Source organism: Ostrea edulis, chromosome 2, assembly GCF_947568905.1.
Source record: "Ostrea edulis chromosome 2, xbOstEdul1.1, whole genome shotgun sequence".
In the NCBI taxonomy this organism is placed as follows: Eukaryota; Metazoa; Mollusca; class Bivalvia; order Ostreida; family Ostreidae; genus Ostrea; species Ostrea edulis.
This window is the reverse complement of record NC_079165.1, coordinates 14,211,546-14,229,352: the sequence shown is the minus strand read 5'-3', so window position 1 is coordinate 14,229,352 and position 17,807 is coordinate 14,211,546. Positions and strand designations below refer to the sequence as shown.

The 17,807-nt window shown below is 34.3% G+C and overlaps 3 protein-coding genes across 3 annotated transcripts in view; all 3 read right to left on the bottom strand.

Annotated features, from left to right (window-relative positions):
• LOC130052098 (uncharacterized) overlaps nt 1–7,159 on the bottom strand; it is a 19,389-nt gene extending 12,230 nt beyond the window's left edge. The window contains exons 1-2 of the mRNA XM_056156153.1: nt 7,016–7,159; nt 6,704–6,877 (exon numbers count right to left, since the gene is read on the bottom strand). Of these exons, the coding sequence (XP_056012128.1) occupies nt 6,704–6,711 (8 nt within the window). The 5' untranslated portion in view covers nt 6,712–6,877; nt 7,016–7,159. The remainder of the gene's footprint in view (nt 1–6,703; nt 6,878–7,015) is intronic.
• The window catches only part of LOC125679644 (low-density lipoprotein receptor-related protein 4-like), a 408,142-nt gene that overhangs the window by 90,173 nt on the left and 300,162 nt on the right, over nt 1–17,807 (bottom strand). The window lies entirely within an intron of this gene.
• LOC130051403 (low-density lipoprotein receptor-related protein 4-like) lies at nt 6,984–17,807 on the bottom strand. Its single transcript, XM_056153311.1, has 14 exons — nt 17,621–17,807; nt 17,148–17,298; nt 16,382–16,532; nt 14,102–14,240; nt 13,760–13,879; nt 13,433–13,660; nt 13,163–13,343; nt 12,854–13,028; nt 12,626–12,756; nt 12,401–12,513; nt 9,853–9,978; nt 9,563–9,733; nt 7,841–8,014; nt 6,984–7,186 (listed from the first exon to the last, which is right to left on the bottom strand). Exons 1-14 carry the CDS (start codon nt 17,805–17,807, stop codon nt 6,984–6,986), a joined length of 2,250 nt encoding a protein of 749 aa, XP_056009286.1.

Genomic DNA, 17,807 nt, shown 5'->3' with positions numbered 1-17,807 from the left:
TACAAAACACTGCTGCAGAAATGGTAGCTGCAATAATGTAACCCTATCCAATTTTTTTTAATTCTGACGTTTTCGGGATAGGGCTACAATTCCATAGGATCTCCGTAATGGTGCAAAATAATTTTATGAATAACCGATAATAAATTCTGTGTATTAGTCCCAAATGTTGTTTACACCAAAAGGAGTACCAACTTTGTGCTCGGGCATGTCTAATAAAGGTGTTTTTCATTAAATATAATGTACAGCATGCAAAATTCTTCGTCTGCTCCGCCATGCTTGTTATCGCGAGATCTCGTAGGTGGATCTAATGAAAAACCTAAACATTGACAATCAGCGCAAAAATGTAGTTACTCGAGCCACTTCGACAAAGAAAGGAAAATCATATTGTTGCAGAAAGAATTTACACTCTGCTGTTCGGTTTTTAACTTGATAGTAAATTCAAACCTTTTCAATACCGACGAAATAGCTTTCGCCTCCATACTTGTCCATTGATGTAAATACTACCTTATATAGCATATGCAAATGACTTGACAATCGGAAGTTTATACTTCAGTACATCAAACATGGCGCACAAATGTGAATCGAGAAATTGGAATTTATCGAAATTGTTGAAAACGGTAGAATAGAGCCTCACAAATCTTAAGTTGCAGGTTGTAAATTTATATATTGACTAAGAAACATAGAATATCATTTTATTTACGTAAAGAAAGTCAGGAAATGTTTAGAATGAGCGCAAATGTTGCGGGAGTGAATCACTCCCGCATTTGCACCATTACGGAGATCCTAAGGAGTTGTAGCCCTCTCCCTTAAAAAAAAAAAAAAAAATCAGAGAGGGCTACATTATTGCAGCTACAGAAATGGTAACTAATGTAAAAAAAAAATATGACGCACGTCGGAATGTATACGAGAAGGAGACGTCTGAAAAAGAAAAAATGAGCACAATCACAACGTGTGCGACACATAAATTCCTTGAAAAATAAGATGGAGACGATCAAGTCAAGCGACACTAGCTACCATGGCCGTGGAAGTGCTGTTGATCTTGTAAACGAAATAGTAGCTCATATTGACGTTAACTAGATCTAACCCCCGTGTGGTTTGAAGGAAGACGAATTGTAGAGCTAGACGTTTTGTCCGAAGCCATGTATAATATACGTGTGGTGTATATTGAGAGTGAGATAAAGCATTAGCTTTGTCACACGCCTGTTTGATAAAGCACTTCCGGTCCGAACTACTTTTGACACTGTCCCCGCTTGGATGACATATTTTCTGTGTTTATGCATATCCATGCATGAAATAAAGCGTAAAACTTATTATTCTGTATTTATTTAGAATTTCTTTTATAGCAAAATTAAAATGATGTTGCCCTCACTGACATATAGGGCCTAATGCAAGTTACCGGCCACAAAAATGCCAACTCGGTCTGTAACTACTCAAAAAATTACGATCAGAAAACAAAAGTATGTGCACACTATTATCATCGACAAGGAATCGACGGCCTACTGGACAAGCCTAATCGAAAGTACCTTGATATGCTGCGGTACCAAGTATTCAAAAGCACAGTCTCTTTTTTCTGAAGCATATTAAATGTAACAAATCTCAACAGCTTTACTTACTAGACTAGGCCTATTTAAAGTGCCTCGGGATTTCCTCTCGCCCTCAAATCCAAAGAAACTACGTAAATAAAATCCAAATGCACACTTCTACTTTTCATTGTAAACTGTTGAACATTCTAATAACGCTGCATTAAAATATTACTTTCATTGATCGTTATTACACATGTTTATTTCAAAACGACGACGACATCAAACTTTTATCAGAAGGTCAGGCCTACGTCAAAAAATAAATACTCGGTCAATAGTTATTACCTTGTTGGAATGGCAAAACCATTATTAATTATAAACTATAATCCCTTCTAAAGTAATTTTCTTTCATGGTTTCTTTTATAAAAATGACCTTTTGTACTGTATATTAATGGTTTATAAGCGCACTATTTTTTCCTGCGTAAGGTAGACAGATTAAGCACGACGTCTGAGCCACGGATTCAAAACAATTTCAATCAGCTGTTTCTACCATACTGGGGATCATCTCAAAATTAAGTGAAAAGAAGATGTATGAGATAAGTAGAACATCTATATTTGCGTATTTTGATATTTGGTTTATCCAACTCGTTGATATGGTGTATTTATTCGCTCGGCAAGCCTCGCGAATAAATACACCATATCAACTCGTTGGATAAACCAAATATCAAAACACGCAATATAGATATCCTCTATATATCTTTTAAAACAATACAATTGGAATTTATTTTCATTAAGTCAATTTTTGTTCCATAATCATGAAAATTCTAAATATTTCAATAGGTTCAAAACAAATATAGTTTCTAACAATGTATTCCAAAACAGGCACGAAGAATTATCCCCCCCCCCCCCCGTCTTTGACAATGAGCATTTTATTTTTATTTTGTAATGCAAATAATTTGAGACTGTTCCATCTCCCATTATTTTTAACAGTAGTTGTAGATGAAAAGAATATAAGCTTGTAAGTTATTAATAAAAAAATATTTCGACAACCCTAACCCCAATTGAACATATCGATATACACATGTAACTTTAAGAAAGCCTTCCTCAAAATCAAGATTAGTTTCATCCCTTCATATTTCTACAGGAAGTTAGGTATATGAATAGCTTTTAATTGCTGTGTTTGCAAAAAAAATTATTGACAGATTTTTGAGCAGTGCTTCATTTAATATCTGGACTACCCTGTTTTTGAGTACTAATTTCCACCCCAAAAACTTAAATTTTCCCAATTTCTTATCTCGTTATGTTTAAGCATGTTATTATTATTCATTTTATATTCTGCATATATTCCAAAGATTATTGTAAAAGATATATATACAAATTCCATCAAATTATTTTTTAGAATTGAAAATCGGAAAGATCTTGTAAAATTCACAATTTTCGAAAAGGGGGGTAATTCAAAGCTTATTAACTCCCTTGTATACTTAGAAAGTGGCCATGAAATTAATACACACTATAAAGGACATCCTGATGGTGCTTCATGAAAAGAAGAAAAAATATTTATTGACTAGTTATTTTTTGGCCACATCGTCCCGCATGTCCTTAATTAATAGAAAAGTGGCAATTGAAAAGAAAACCTAACCCGTAGAAAGCATAACGGAATAAATCAACTTCAGGGAAAACAGCTTTAATGATAACACCTTCGTAAAGTTTAGTCCAATTTCAATGATAATTGCATAACTCATATTATACAAGAGGATGACTGGTCCGGTTAACCCATCAGATAGGAAATTAGAAATAGTAATTCATAAATGATTAAAAGAAAAAAGTGTTTTAACCACCTGAAACCTTCATCTTAAAGCTTTTAAGGTAAGGGAGAAATATTTTTACATATCATACCACTTGTCCGGAATTTCCCGACTTTAAGCCTACCTTTTATTTCGCTGAACATGGCGAATTTCAGTGTTATTAACCTTAACAAAACTGTATTTTAGACTCGAAAATCTCTTTCAAAATATCTTTGTCAAAATATTCTTATTACTTACTTCTCATTGTAGGAACAAATGATTAAAACAGAAATGAGTTTTGTCGGATTTACCAGAACGTACTCTATTGTGTTTTGAAGATGAATATCTTTTCCATTCTTTTTAAAATTTCTTATTCAAAAAGCTATATATAAGTCAATATACACCGTAGGTATTTGCGATTAAGAAAACAAGCTTTAAATGTTCTAACATTTAAATGATTTACGAAAATATATCCATATATTTTCAAATACATACACATGTATATAGAACATGTATTTAGATATAACGACAGCTAATTATAAATGATTCCATATTTCTTCTAAAAAAACAGTGAGACACAGTGATAATTCAATACCTAATGTTACCTCATTAGATACATGTACACCTAAGTATTGAAGAGCGTTTTTGAAACAAAATTGTTCGATGTTTTGGTAAACACAGATTGTAATTCAATTCGGAACGCATGGAATAGGAATCATGAGTTTGGGGGAAAATAATCTCGTAGATATTCAGAGCTCATACCATTAAAAGTTTTGTACAATAGAATACACGTAATTACTTCACATTTAACCATTCTTAGTCTAACTTTTCAAACAAGGATGTCGATGGCTATGGTCATGATTGATTTAAATACACGTTATTTTTAGATAGTTTTTTTATTATGATATTTCTATAATTTATTGAAAAGAATTTTTCTATGTGTGTATCAACAAATTCTTATAAATTATCCAAAGCATTTTAATTACCAAGGTAAATTAAACTATTTTTTTTTTCTGTATAAGAATTGAAAAAACGTCATCAAACACAGATAGAAGTTTGTCATAAATCTTGCACTCGCCAACTTTGCTACTTCATATAACAATTCAAATATACGTTAATTGTAAGTAGTGTTTGATTATGATATTTGTATAATGTTATTGAAAAGAATTTTGTAAACACAGAATTGTGTGTGTGTGTGTGTGTGTGTGTGTGTGTGTGTGTGTGTGTGACAATAACTTTTAAAAGATTATCCAAAACATTTTAGTTAACAAGGAATATTGAACTATTTTTTCTGTTTAAGAATTGAGAAAATGTAATCAGACACAGATAAAAGACGCAACGTTCAGTCTTGCACTCGCAAACCATGTCAACTTTGCTACTTCATAAAGACCCTTAGTGTACTTTCTCCTTTGTATTCCATGCCAAATGAATAATGCTGTGTTATAAATTTAATGCAATAGGGATAGTTTTAAAAAGAAATTGTATTTAAATATTCGTGATCAATCTCATAAATCCCATAAGGGATACACAAAATTAAAAGTTGAGCAAATACAGATCACTGGGCATACCAAATATGGGATCAGGTGCCTAGGAGTAACCAACCCCTGGCTACCGGTCACGCCTGGTGTGAGTCCTATATCTCGATCGGGTAAACGGATTAATCTGCAGTCAAAAACAGGCATATGATGTTTATATCTCTCAATTGATTCGATACGCAAGAGCTTGTTCTGATTTTAAATCGAGACAGGCTACTGACAAACAAGTTGATTGTACAGGGGTATCAACAGCCTCGCTTAAAGTCAATATTTCGCAAACTCTATGGTCGTTATAATGACCTAGGTTTCCAATATAACCTACAAATATCATTGGGTTAAATACTTTTTGACATGTTTCATACCGCTTCATTGGCTGTTCTTTGCACACCGATTTTGATTACGGATGATTTACGAGGGTTGTCCGTAAAGTTCGTGGACAAGCCTAAATTTAGATAAAAGTAGCGTTATAGATATTTATTATTAACATATTTATAATTATTTTACTATATGTGAATTATAAAATGTAAAACTTTATCCAATTTCAAAAGCATAATCACAAGTATGACTTCGTTATAAGAATTGGAGTGGTGACCCGAAACACGGCGAAGTTTTAATAAAAACGTTGTTTATCATTTTATACATTTCATTTGTATTTTGTAAAATGCCGCGGATATTGAGAGGAGTTTTACAATATGACGTATCAATATCACACCTGTAAAATTCGAACCTTCAAAGTTTCGAAATGGCAGAGAAATCAAGGTTCGAATCTATAAAGACAGGATTGTCATTGTTTAAAAAAGACGTGTTTGGAAAAGGTGGAGCAGAGAGCAGTGATAACATTTTGTGTAGACATCGGAAAAAACATTCAAAGTGACCTATAAATTCCTTTAAAAACACTGTAATGTGAGCCATTCATTAGTGTTTAAGTGGCACGGAATATTTTCGGACGGAAGGAGCAGTTTACTGGATGACATGCGTGAAGGAAAACCATCTTTCCGATATTGCAGTGCTGTAAAAATGAAGTTCGGTACGTGATTGACAGTGATCGGTGACTTAACAGTTCGTGAAATTGCAGGAAAATGTAGAATGTCAAAGACTATGGTACATGAAAGTGGTAAATGTTATTTTACGTATGAAACCAGAACAGTTTGTGCACATTCTTTATGACTGGTGAAAGCGACATCAGGAATGTGTTGAGTTAAACGGTGACTACGTTGAGAAAAGTTAACTGTATTTAGCATTTGACGTCGGATAACGTCAAGGATTTTCATTTTAATGTTCCGGGTACGAGTTTGTGTCTTTTTTGTACGTGATAGAATTATAGCTATTTGTGCTTTGTTTGAGATGAAAATTTGCATATTAATAAAATGAAGCATGAATTTAACGAAAATAATAGTTTCATATACTTTATCAATGTTTGTCAGTTTTTATCAGGGCTGTACACGAATTTTACGGACAACCCTCGTAGTTTACCTGATCATGACATAGGACTCAGGACGGATGTGACCAGTCGACAGGGGATGCTTAAATCTCTTGGGCACCTGATCCCACCTCTGGTATGTCCAGGGTTCCGTGTTTGCCCAAATCTTTATTTTGCATTGCCTTTAATAGTTACGAGATTGAACACTGTTCCTTATCTTCGCCTTTCATACGTTCATGCTGATCATTTGCGTTAATTTGTGAGAAAACTATCTGTCAAGTTAATTTTTCTCTTTATCAAAGTAGATTTTAAGTTATTCGATTTATAGTACTCACGATTTTACGTTCTGGCGGATTGATGTTGAACAACGATTTGCTAAATTACAGGTAAGTACTCGCCTAATATAAGAAGTCATAGAAGTAATATATTAAAGAAACATTTTACTTTTGCATAATAAATCGATGTTTTCGCTCCAAGTACCGTCTGAGGTACAAACAATGTTTCGAGAAGTGGAGGGTCTGTGACCACCGCTACAGGTAAATGTGCAGCTGTTTCCAACTCTTCTCTGACAACTTTGTGCAAGCTCTCCGTTTGGGATTGTTGATGGACATAATAACACTGCCAAATTATACAAAATATCATTGTCTACAAAAGCTACATTCTAAAGAGTATCTTAATTTTAATCGAAGGAAGGTGGTCATTTCCTTTCCAAGTTTTCTTGTAATCAGTGTGTCTCAAACAATAAAGCATACTCACCACATAAATCGTTTGTATCGTTACTCCAATCACCATTTGTGCCGCAAGTGATATTTGGAATAGAGGGATTGGTTTCCAGAGGACTGTTGCATTCATATCTACATGTATCGCCAGCTTTTGACTCACAATCAATAAGATACCCGTCTTGTAAGATCTTGGAACAACCCGTATCTGAATAAATAATATTGTGATATTCATTGAATTTCATATTTCCCAATATCTTGTTTATCATTCTTGGAAAATGAAATTGAATTGATTTCGTAAAAATGATTCTCTTATGTTCCCCTATAGCTTGTACACATATGAAAAAATGATATTCAGTTAATTTGATAAGGTTTTTTCTCTCGTTCTCTCCAATATCTTGCAGATTACGCTTAAAATGACACAGCGAAGTCACGTGGGAATTAATGGAGTCTGAATGTATATATCCTGTTTAAAGAGTATACAAGGAAACCTAATGCATATAATTATTTACATCTTCAGTTACGAAACACTAATATATAAAAATGTCTAATCTAGAGTGTTTGATGATTTATGTGCGTACATGAATAAAACTAACTGATGTAATTTTTTGTTGAAATAAGGGATTAACTGTGTCAAAGCGTTTTAAGGAAATATCACTTTCTATGTAGAACTTTCATGTTCTGTTGTTTGTTTAATTTTGTTAATATTTGTTTTCTTTGTTTTGATGAAAATCATCTAAGATTTCATTTTAGCACGTCATTGAATTTTATAATTGTATGTACTGATGGACGTTAAAAGCAATAAATGTTTCTCTAAAATGAAATATATGAAAACATCCTTGAACGTTTAATTCTGTCTTACGTGTACATAGATCGCTTATATTCTGGTTCCATGTGCCGTCACCGTTACAAACCAGGTTCTGTGACGTAGTGGAGGTATGACCTTCTGTACAGGAGAACTTACAGGCTTCACCCACCTTTCTTCCACAACTTGAGGATAACACGACGTTATCAACGTATTGAGGGCAGAATATTTCTGGAAAAGACGCAACTCTCATCCATGTATACATGTAGCACATTCCAAAGTCTTATTTAGATTTTTTTAAAAATCAATATTGCACAGCATTCCTTCACGGTTATGTATATACATTATATATTCTATGTATGTGAGTGTGTGCGAGATCGAGGACGTGCGCTTGTGTGTATTTGTGTTTGTATTATAAAGGAGAACATCGACGTTTAGTAAAACTTTACTAGACGTCTTCGTGTTTCTTACTGATGTCATCTCTGGTGTGTCTAGGAGTCTGTGTTTGCCCTACTCGTAAATTTGTATTCCTTATAGGAATTACGACATTGATCACTGTTGCTTATCTTCATTTTTTCTTATATTTGCTTTACCCTCCACACACACACACACACTCTCTCTCTCTCTCTCTCTCTCTCTCTCTCTCTCTCTCTCTCTCTCTCTCTCTCTCTTATAACTCGTTATTTTTCTCTATCACAAATTATGTGAAAATTCCCCAAAATACTGTTATTTTTTTATTTGCGTAATTCTTTGTTGTAAATTTTATCCGAGTTTTATTGTTTGCAATTCAAAAATACTAGCAAAGAAAGCTAAAATTGGGTTATCGCGAAAACAACCGCATCTTTACACGGTATGTATGTATGTATGTACGTATGTATGTTTGTATCTATCTATGTATCCATGTATCTATATATCTATGTATCTATCTAATTATCTATCATTTCCAGCTGTAGGTGTCCTAACGTTAGACGTATTTAGCAGCCCATGACCAATTTTATACGCCCGTCATTAAACGGGACGCATTATGTTATGGCGTTGTCCGTGTGTCGGTCCGTCCGTCCGTCCCGGGTCATGTTTTTCGGATTTTTTTCCGTAACGGATGCATGTAAAATTTTGAAATTTGGTCATAATATCTACCTCAAGAATTGTAAGAGTAAGTTTGCATTTCAGCTGGATTGGTCCATCCTTGACCTTCTTTTTGGAAAAAATAGGTCAGACAGTTTTCCAGACTTTTTTCCATTATGGATACAGTTATTGCCTGAAATTTAGTCAGAGGCTTTCTCTTGGAAGAATACAAGTTCAGTTTGCATTTCAGCTGGATTGGTCTATCCATGACCTACTTTTAAACTATAAATAGGTCAAACAGTTTCCAGGCTTTTTTTCATTACGGATACAGATATTGCACTGATATTTAGTCATAGGCTTCCTCTTGGAGGAATACAAGTTCAGTTTGCATTTCAGCTGGATTGGTCCATCCTTGACCTACTTTTCAACTTAGGTCAGACAGTTTTTGAGGCTTTTTTCATTACGGATACAGATATTGCCCTGATATTTAGTCAAAGGCTCACTGTCCGACGGGCGTATATTGTACCGTTTGTGGTACTCTTGTTTATAGACGTGATTGCTGGTTTATACCAAGTTGCATATACACTAACACTACGTAAATATTACCATTTCTGAACCACTGCTTCTACGAGAGTCCATTTTTTATCACCCAATCACATCTTCACTCCCTTTCAACCGTTTTGGTGTTAAAAAGCCCAAACATGAGTACTTTACCTGTGCACAAAGCAGCGGTAGGAGGTGACCACTGACCAGACGTTCCACAGGTAATGGACGTATTGACAGCAAGTTTGTATCCAGTCTTACACTCAATTTCACACGTCTGTCCAGAATACGCGAGGCAATCGAGTACATTCAGGTTCTGCAGGGACGTACTGCAGGTGGTTACTGACCGAAAACAAACAAAATCGTTTTAAAATGGAAAAGAATGTAACCCAATAATAGCAGAGATTTGATTTTCATGATCATTTCTAATAGAAATTGGCAAAGCGAATAATGATATAAACCTCGTTCACAAGTGGTTTTGTCGGACTTGAGGTATACATTGTCCTGACATCCACATGTTCTCCCTGATGGCGTAGGAAAGCAGAACGTGCTGCAGTTGCCGTTCAACGTGGAACAATACGTGCTCACTAAACAGGACATAAGTTAACAGTCTGAAACTTCATTTAAGGATGTTCTCTCCTGGTTTGAATTTTTTCAGAAGTATCAAACTTTTTTGATAAACCATTTTAACTGATACATCTTTATCCGAAAGACATTTAAAACATAAAAAAGAGTATGTTAGTGTGGACTTTAAAGAATTACAGCCCCTCAAAGTTGCCCCTTTGCTGAAACTTAATTTTTCATGAAAATCGCCAATTTTCACAAGAAACACACTATAAAACAAATATTAAGGACAGGATAATCTTGGCTTCCTTTTATTTTATGAAAATTAAGCATAATTGATTATTTCAATAACTTTCACATAAAATATATCACCAATTCTACAAAAAATCAAGTATTAATTAACATAATTGTATAAAATATCACACAAATTTGAAGACCTATTTCATCAAAAAATTCAACCTACGGAGAATATCTGTATCAAACTTTTTCTGAAATTACTAATGTAGATTTGAATAATATTTTTGCTTAATTTAAATGAAAAAGAAAATGTGTGGGGTAGTGTGCATCGGAACAAAGATTTGAACCATTTTGTGTCCCCACCCCCCTTCTTACACTGACATACATTCTAAATAATAACAATACACGATTTGTTATAAAATGTGTATTTTTCAATTCAAATTTACAAATTCTATATATTTATTTTATTATATGATAAATAATCAGAAAACATAAATAATATATGCATATATACAATACTAATTCATTTATAACTACAGAATGTGTAAAAACATATGCCCCCGCATCAGCATTTTCTAATTTCCATGCAGTGTGACCTTCATCTTTGACCTTCTGACCCCAAAATTGATAGGCATATTTCCGTCTTTGTATGTATCGATATGTCCAAATTTGGTTTGAATAGAATGCAAAGTATCTGAGTTATTATCCAGAAACTACTTTTAACAGTCAACTTCCATGTGGCCATGAGGAAGAAATCTGCACTTCCTGGTATGGTTCCTCATATGATGATAGCACGACTCATCCCTCTCACTGTGGTTACCAAATGGATGTAGCTAAAATGCAAACATTGGAACTCAATTTCTATCAATACTGTAAAGTCTTAACAATAGAACAGAATACACTATTAGGTTTAACACCAGACTGCTAATACACCAACTTCAACTAACTTTAATGTTTGTCTAGCCAGGGATTATGTTTCAATGCCTTGCCCAACAAATTGTTACTCTAAAAGAATTTCTTAGGCAAAATGTTATAAATGAATTTGTTCGTGCATAAATGACTGTTTATGAAATATATGCTAAAATTCTAATCAGGATTTTTTTAATGTGCATTTTCAATACCCTATAAACAAATTTTAACATTATTAAAACTTTTTGACAATTACACTTTGAAGGAATAATTAAAATAAAATTTTGATAAAATAATTTAATCTTAATTTTCCAGAACTGATTAGAAACAAATTATCGATCTAGTAGCCTCCCCAAAAAACATATCTATACATGTATATATAATAAACATAATTATCTTTTTTGTGTTTATGTTTATATACTAATTTGTACACGAATGGCGCGCCATAATTCTTTAAATGGGAGAAACCCCCCTTTTTCCTTTGAACTCTTTTTAATGAATTAAATTCGCTGTATACTTTGGCGATTTTTTAAAACAATGATATAGATTACACTTTTTAATCAAAATTATGATTCAATAATGATATATTGAACGTTCGGAGCGAGATTCGCTCATGACCGACTAGGCGGGATCGGTAAGATCGAAGATCAATTTAGGTACAGATCTACATAGTTTGTAGATTTTATTTTCATAAAAAAAGAATTCTTGTATATTGAAAAACTTACAAATTCATTCAATACTATATCAGCAGCCTCTGATTCGGGTACTACATCGCTAACATCCTTCCATTCCTCCCTCTCGTCTGACACTATATGTACAGTGCAGTACTGTAGTGTGTCACCATGTGCGTGGTTGTGCCTGCTTGTCTGTAATTTTCTTTGTCCGCCACTCACTTGTGAGAATATCGGATGCAGACTGATCTATAACTGCGTTAAACTTCTAACGAATCGCCCATGTATGTTTCTGGACTGCTTTAGAATAGACTAAATGCAACATCGTACAGTGTGCGTCTTCGAGCTCGAGTTTGTTTACAATCGTATCATGAATGTCGTAAAATGAGAAAATAAGTAAAGAATTGTCATGTTTTAATTAATTTTTGTTAGTTTATTAACATTACTTACAAATAAAAACAGATATTAATGTTCTTCTTTGTGCATAAATAAAACACACGCATCCCCATAGTTACGACTTTAAAAAGTATGGAGACTCACTCGCGGTAAAAGTACCACGAGAGTACACCCTTAATATTACGATGTACTGCGGTAAATGAAATTCACACATTGAAATATACTAACTCACCGTCAACTTCATCATCTGCATATATCGTTAGACTGTCTAGTTTGCCTAATTCTGGATGGTCCAACATAAAGGCAACCTTTGAACCTGTTGATTTGTCCATCTTGGTAATGCGTCTGAGCATCATTAAAAACAAAATTGAACAAATATTAATGAATTAATAATTCTAAAACTAGATACAATTATATTTCCTCTTAGTGGTAAACGCATTGAGAAAACTGAACTGACTGTCGATTCCATGAGGTGTAATACAGGTATTGTCCATTAATCTCTATGTTCATTAAATCTGCGCCATTATCAGTCGTCAGAATTCGTCTGTTTCTGCCATCCAGATCGGAGAACTCGATGCGATGTGTTAGCTTATCAGTTCAGTAAATTTTATCAGCTAGAAGGAAATAATTAAAAGAATTACACAACTTCAAATTATCGCAATGCTTTTAGAACAAACATTTACACTCTCAAAATTCGTGACGGAAATCGATAATCAGTATGTTTATGATTACATGTAAAATCAATAGTGAGGCCAATTGGCCATCCGATATCAGTTGTTACAAGGTAGATTTTCAACGTTCCGTCCATACATGTTCTACCTATTTGAGGTGTAGTTCCAGACTCTGTCCAGTACAGGAAACTAAACATCAAGAAAGAAAGCAATATATGACACTAAATAGCGTTAAGAAAATCCATATACTCATAATTTAACGACGCTTTTCTATTCATTATGGGATACTGGGCAATCCTTACTATGTCTATTCATGAACATACCCTTTTGACGGATACACAGCAATTTCCCCCGGACTGTCCAAATTGGACAACAAACGTTTATGGAGTGAATGCATTCTATGTACCACTCCAATATAACTCTGACTCAGTGTTGAACCCACTGCCGTGTAGTAAATATTTCCCGTTGAATAGTCAATCGCCATACGACTAGCAAAAGCAAAACCTGTGTAATGTAAATAACGTGCGATGGAAATAAAAAAAATTACATGATATGCATTCCAAACGAAATTACAAATGCCAATGTATGCAAACCTATTGCGTATACTAAAGTTGTATTCTTTCCATGGAGTGTGGTAGACATGATGGCTTTGTTAGAAGTTTCAGAATAAAGGAGTTGTATTTTTGATTTATCGAAAATTATTCCAGCAGGATTTGTTGTACTGATTGGCAATTTGACAATATGTCCTGTTTCAATATCAACCTGGAGTATTCTTTTGTGTGTGGAATCCACAAAAACAATGAAATTCATGGAAAAAACATCTGTAAATTGAAACATCTTAAAATAAGATATTCCTTTCGAAAGTTTTTCAAGGTACAATTGGACTCCTTCAAGGTATTGAACAATATACATGTACTTACTACTGCCACACGTTGTGTTGTCTGATTGAATCTCCAGCCCGAAATCGCATTCACATCTTCGGCCGCTCTGTGTCGGCACACATATATCTTCACAGCCACCATTCACTATGTTACAGGTACCTATGGTATATACAGGAATAAGGATTTCAATGTCAGACTGAACATACTTTCTTTGATTGATATATCTGTCAAAATTCACAGAAGAAACGTTAGCCCCGTAGGACAAGCATCCAATCTTATACAAGACGAACATTGCCTCTTCATTACAAATATGAAATATTACAAATACTAATGTTTTTACTGACAACGTATTCATATTTACAAGTACATGATACAATTAACCTCTTCTATCTTGTTGTAATGACGGGTCAAAAACAGCGACTCCATCTGCGTTTTCTAATATATCCACATTATCATATGCAATCGAATCACCTGTTCTTGAAACGTACATTTTGTTTCCATATATCCAAACGAAGGAATCCTAAAAAAAACTTAAATAACTAACTATCCATATTCTTCATCACCATGGCCTAAGTCTAATGTTCAGATGTTTTTAAACTAATATGAAAAGAAATAGATATCAAAGTGGGTGACTCTCGATGGCTTGAACTTTGACCTTTTTAATCCAAAATTGTGGTCCTGATATTTTTCTGTATAAAAGTTAGCCAGTGTACTCGGGGTCCGATGAGACATATTTTATTGTTTTCATCCATAATATCTCGAAGTGGAGGTAGCATATACAGATCATCAATCAAGCGTACTTGTATAAAAACCTGGATAACTGAAGATCTGGGGCTAGAGTGATCGTATCATAAGGTAGGTGACAATGTGTGTTTCTTGACCTCATACCTGATCGTTGAATCGGTAGGTAATTACTTGTTTGTTTACGTGTTTAACGATGAGCTGATAGCTGTCCAATTTTGAAAACTTAGTTTTAACTTGATAATGAAACGGTACTCCTTCAATTTAATTAAAAATAGACTTGTAACTCCGCTTCTCTACGAAACGGTTCAATTCAAAATCTAACAACTCCTCGTACGAGGTCATCTCGGCATAACCCAGGATGTTTACAAATAAGAGCGTCACCTAGAAAATTTTCGGTACGTTCTCTTTCTATTGGAACTACGTACCTTTTCTGAAGCGTCCCGATAACCCCGAATAAAAAAATCATCATGGTGGTTGTCATGGTTTCCTCGCAGTTGATAGGGTAATGATTTATTAAATCCAATCGGTAACACTGCCATTTTTAATATTAAGTGGTAAAATTTCCAGCTGTTGAAGCTTCATTTGTATATTTAGCGAATCTTTAACCTTCGCAATGGGCACGACCGACGAAAAATCATATAATATATAGTTTCCCAGTGGTCGATCCGTGATGTCATTGGTTCATTATCATCGGTTAATATATTTCTAACAAAGTTCATGCTGGGATGACCTCTTGAGGGGAGTTGTTAGGTCATATATTAAAACGTATCGTAGAGGAACGGATTCACAAGCCTAATTTTGATGAGATTAAGTACTCCTCATCTCTGTTTTTTCAGCGTTCCTTGAACTTCGGGTTTACGAGAGTCACCTGCACATTACGTACAACAACGTAAAGTTATAGGATTACTCAGGAATATCAAGTGGTCATCTTAAGCTATCCATTCAGAAATATCACGTGGTAACATTAAGCTCGGAAAAAAAATGTTTTATGATAACGAAAGGTGAAGATAACAAACAGTGATCAATCTCATAACTCTTATAAGTAATACTAATTAGAGAGTTGGGTCAACACAGACTCCTGGAAACACCAGAGGTGGGATCAGGTGCCTAGGAGGAGTAAGCATTCCCTGTCGACCGGTCACACACGCCGTGAGCGATATATCTTGATCAGGTAAACGGAGTTACACGTAGTCAAAATCAGTGTGCCAAGAATGGCTTAACAATCGGTATGGAACACGTCAGACAGCATTTGACCCAATGATAGGTTGTATTGGCAAACTAGATCGTTATAACGACAATAGAATTTGCAAAATGCTGACTTTAAACTAGGGTATTGAAACCCCTGCACCATCAGTTTGTCAGTTGCGTGTCTCGATTTAAAAACTGACAATAAGTAAAGCAAGATTTTGCGTATCGAATCAGTTGAGAGAGATATAAACACCATTATATATATATATATATATATATATATATATATATATATATATATATATATATATACCGTATGCAGGTGATAATGGAATCTTACTGCAAAAATATGGGAAGTTCACGAAGGGGAAGATGAAATCATTCCGCTTGTCATAAAGTTGGTTTCATACCTTATATCTCAATGCCTGTGTTGCGCCAAGTGTGATGGTATAGCTCATAATATAAGATCCATTGGTCCTTGATCCTTTAATCAATCCGTTTTCAAGTCAGTATATCCTGAAGAAAATAGGCCATTGGTCTTAAGGAGTAGTGTTAGTAGAGTTTTAAAACAATATCAGACAAGTATAAGATATGATACTTCACTTCCATATCTATGTATTCATCCTTCTTAGATGACGTGATTTGTGTGTATAGCTATAACATTGTCTCTTAAATGTATAAATGAAACACTTGCATTGTGATACAGAGAAAAACAACGATACTATATACCACAAAAATGTACCCGTTCGTTGTGATGTCATAATACAAAGAGCTGGGATTTTCCACATTTGCAGATGACAAAATAACTTGGGGAGTATCCTTGCTCCATGTCCCTCGCATTATTGACTTCTCTGATGATCCAGAAATCCAGAAGAGATAGCTAAATAGTACATACATGTAAGCTTAGAGGTCTACAAATACTTTTTTTATATGCACTGTGCTCGAATGAAAATCATTTTCAAGATAAATCTTATGGGGTGTTGAATAAAGAGACAGCTGTTTTTTGTGTTCCATTTTCATTATATTAGCGGTCAACTTATCTTATTTTTGTTTCACGTTATGGTTTAAAATCAAGAAATAACTCCCAATACCTTTATTCACTCTAAAATCAAGAGGGAACTGTACCATAAACTCATTCTGATGATATAAAGGTAACTACATCAAACCCATTCTGATAAGAAGATAAACCCGCAAAATCCGAGGCCCTGGGTCACAGCAATTGTGGTACGATCAAAATTCCTCACACTGCAAAGGCCGTAAGCGCCGAACGCATGCCTAATTTTTGCAATTTTTCACCGGCAACGGCGACGTCTCGATATAATTGAAAAATTCTTTATCGTGACATTACACAATATACAACCAAACTATAAAACCATCTTGATAAGAACATGGTATCCAATTCTTCAATGATAACTCTACAATAAACACATTCTGAAAATAAAATGGTAACTATAATAAACACATTCGCATACTAAAATGAAACTGTACAACAAACCTGTTGTGGGCGTCCACGGTTAGATATGTTGGTTCTTGAAGGCCGGAATAGATTGTTGACATTGTGCCGGAATTAATAGAAAACGCACGTATACTGGACTGCAAAGGTTCGATCCAGCCAAGAAGATTAGCAATCCAGTCAAATACAAGGGCTTCAAAATGAACATACAAAGTTCTAATGTTCTCAATTGAGATTTCTTGATCAAGCAATTTTGCCTCTCAGCAACGCAAGGTAGCTAAAACATCATATCATCTACAATTCTCCATAGATCTAACAGAATATAGCAAATGAAGTGAAATACAATCATTAATACGAGCTGTAAAATACACACCGAACTGGTGTACCTATTTTATAACGTTTCACCTTTTTTCCTTTCTTCTTTTATCATAGCTTTTGTTACTTTTGTCATCTTGCCTTTGATATACTTCTCATATTTTGATATAACTTCTTACATTTTTTTTCAAGCTTCTTACCTTTGGCATATGAAATATCTGCTAGCTTTCTATGTTGTTTAGTGATAATGCTTAATTCCTTTAAAGTGTTATCACTTCCATCCACAAAGTAGATAAGATCTAAGTTGGCGTCCACGGTAAATGTTTCAATAATAGACGGGACCGGTAGAAAGGGTTGCACTCCTCCTCCCCCACCAAGAGAACTCAT

Excerpts from the sequence above, each read along its gene's own strand:
- LOC130051403 (XM_056153311.1), bottom strand. The coding sequence starts at position 17,807 with ATGAGTTCTCTTGGTGGGGGAGGAGGAGTGCAACCCTTTCTACCGGTC. Across the intron at positions 13,661-13,759 it reads CAACACAACGTGTGGCAGTA|ATGTTTTTTCCATGAATTTC; the intron begins GTAAGTACATGT and ends TTCAATTTACAG. Across the intron at positions 9,734-9,852 it reads CAAAACCACTTGTGAACGAG|TAACCACCTGCAGTACGTCC; the intron begins GTTTATATCATT and ends GTTTTCGGTCAG.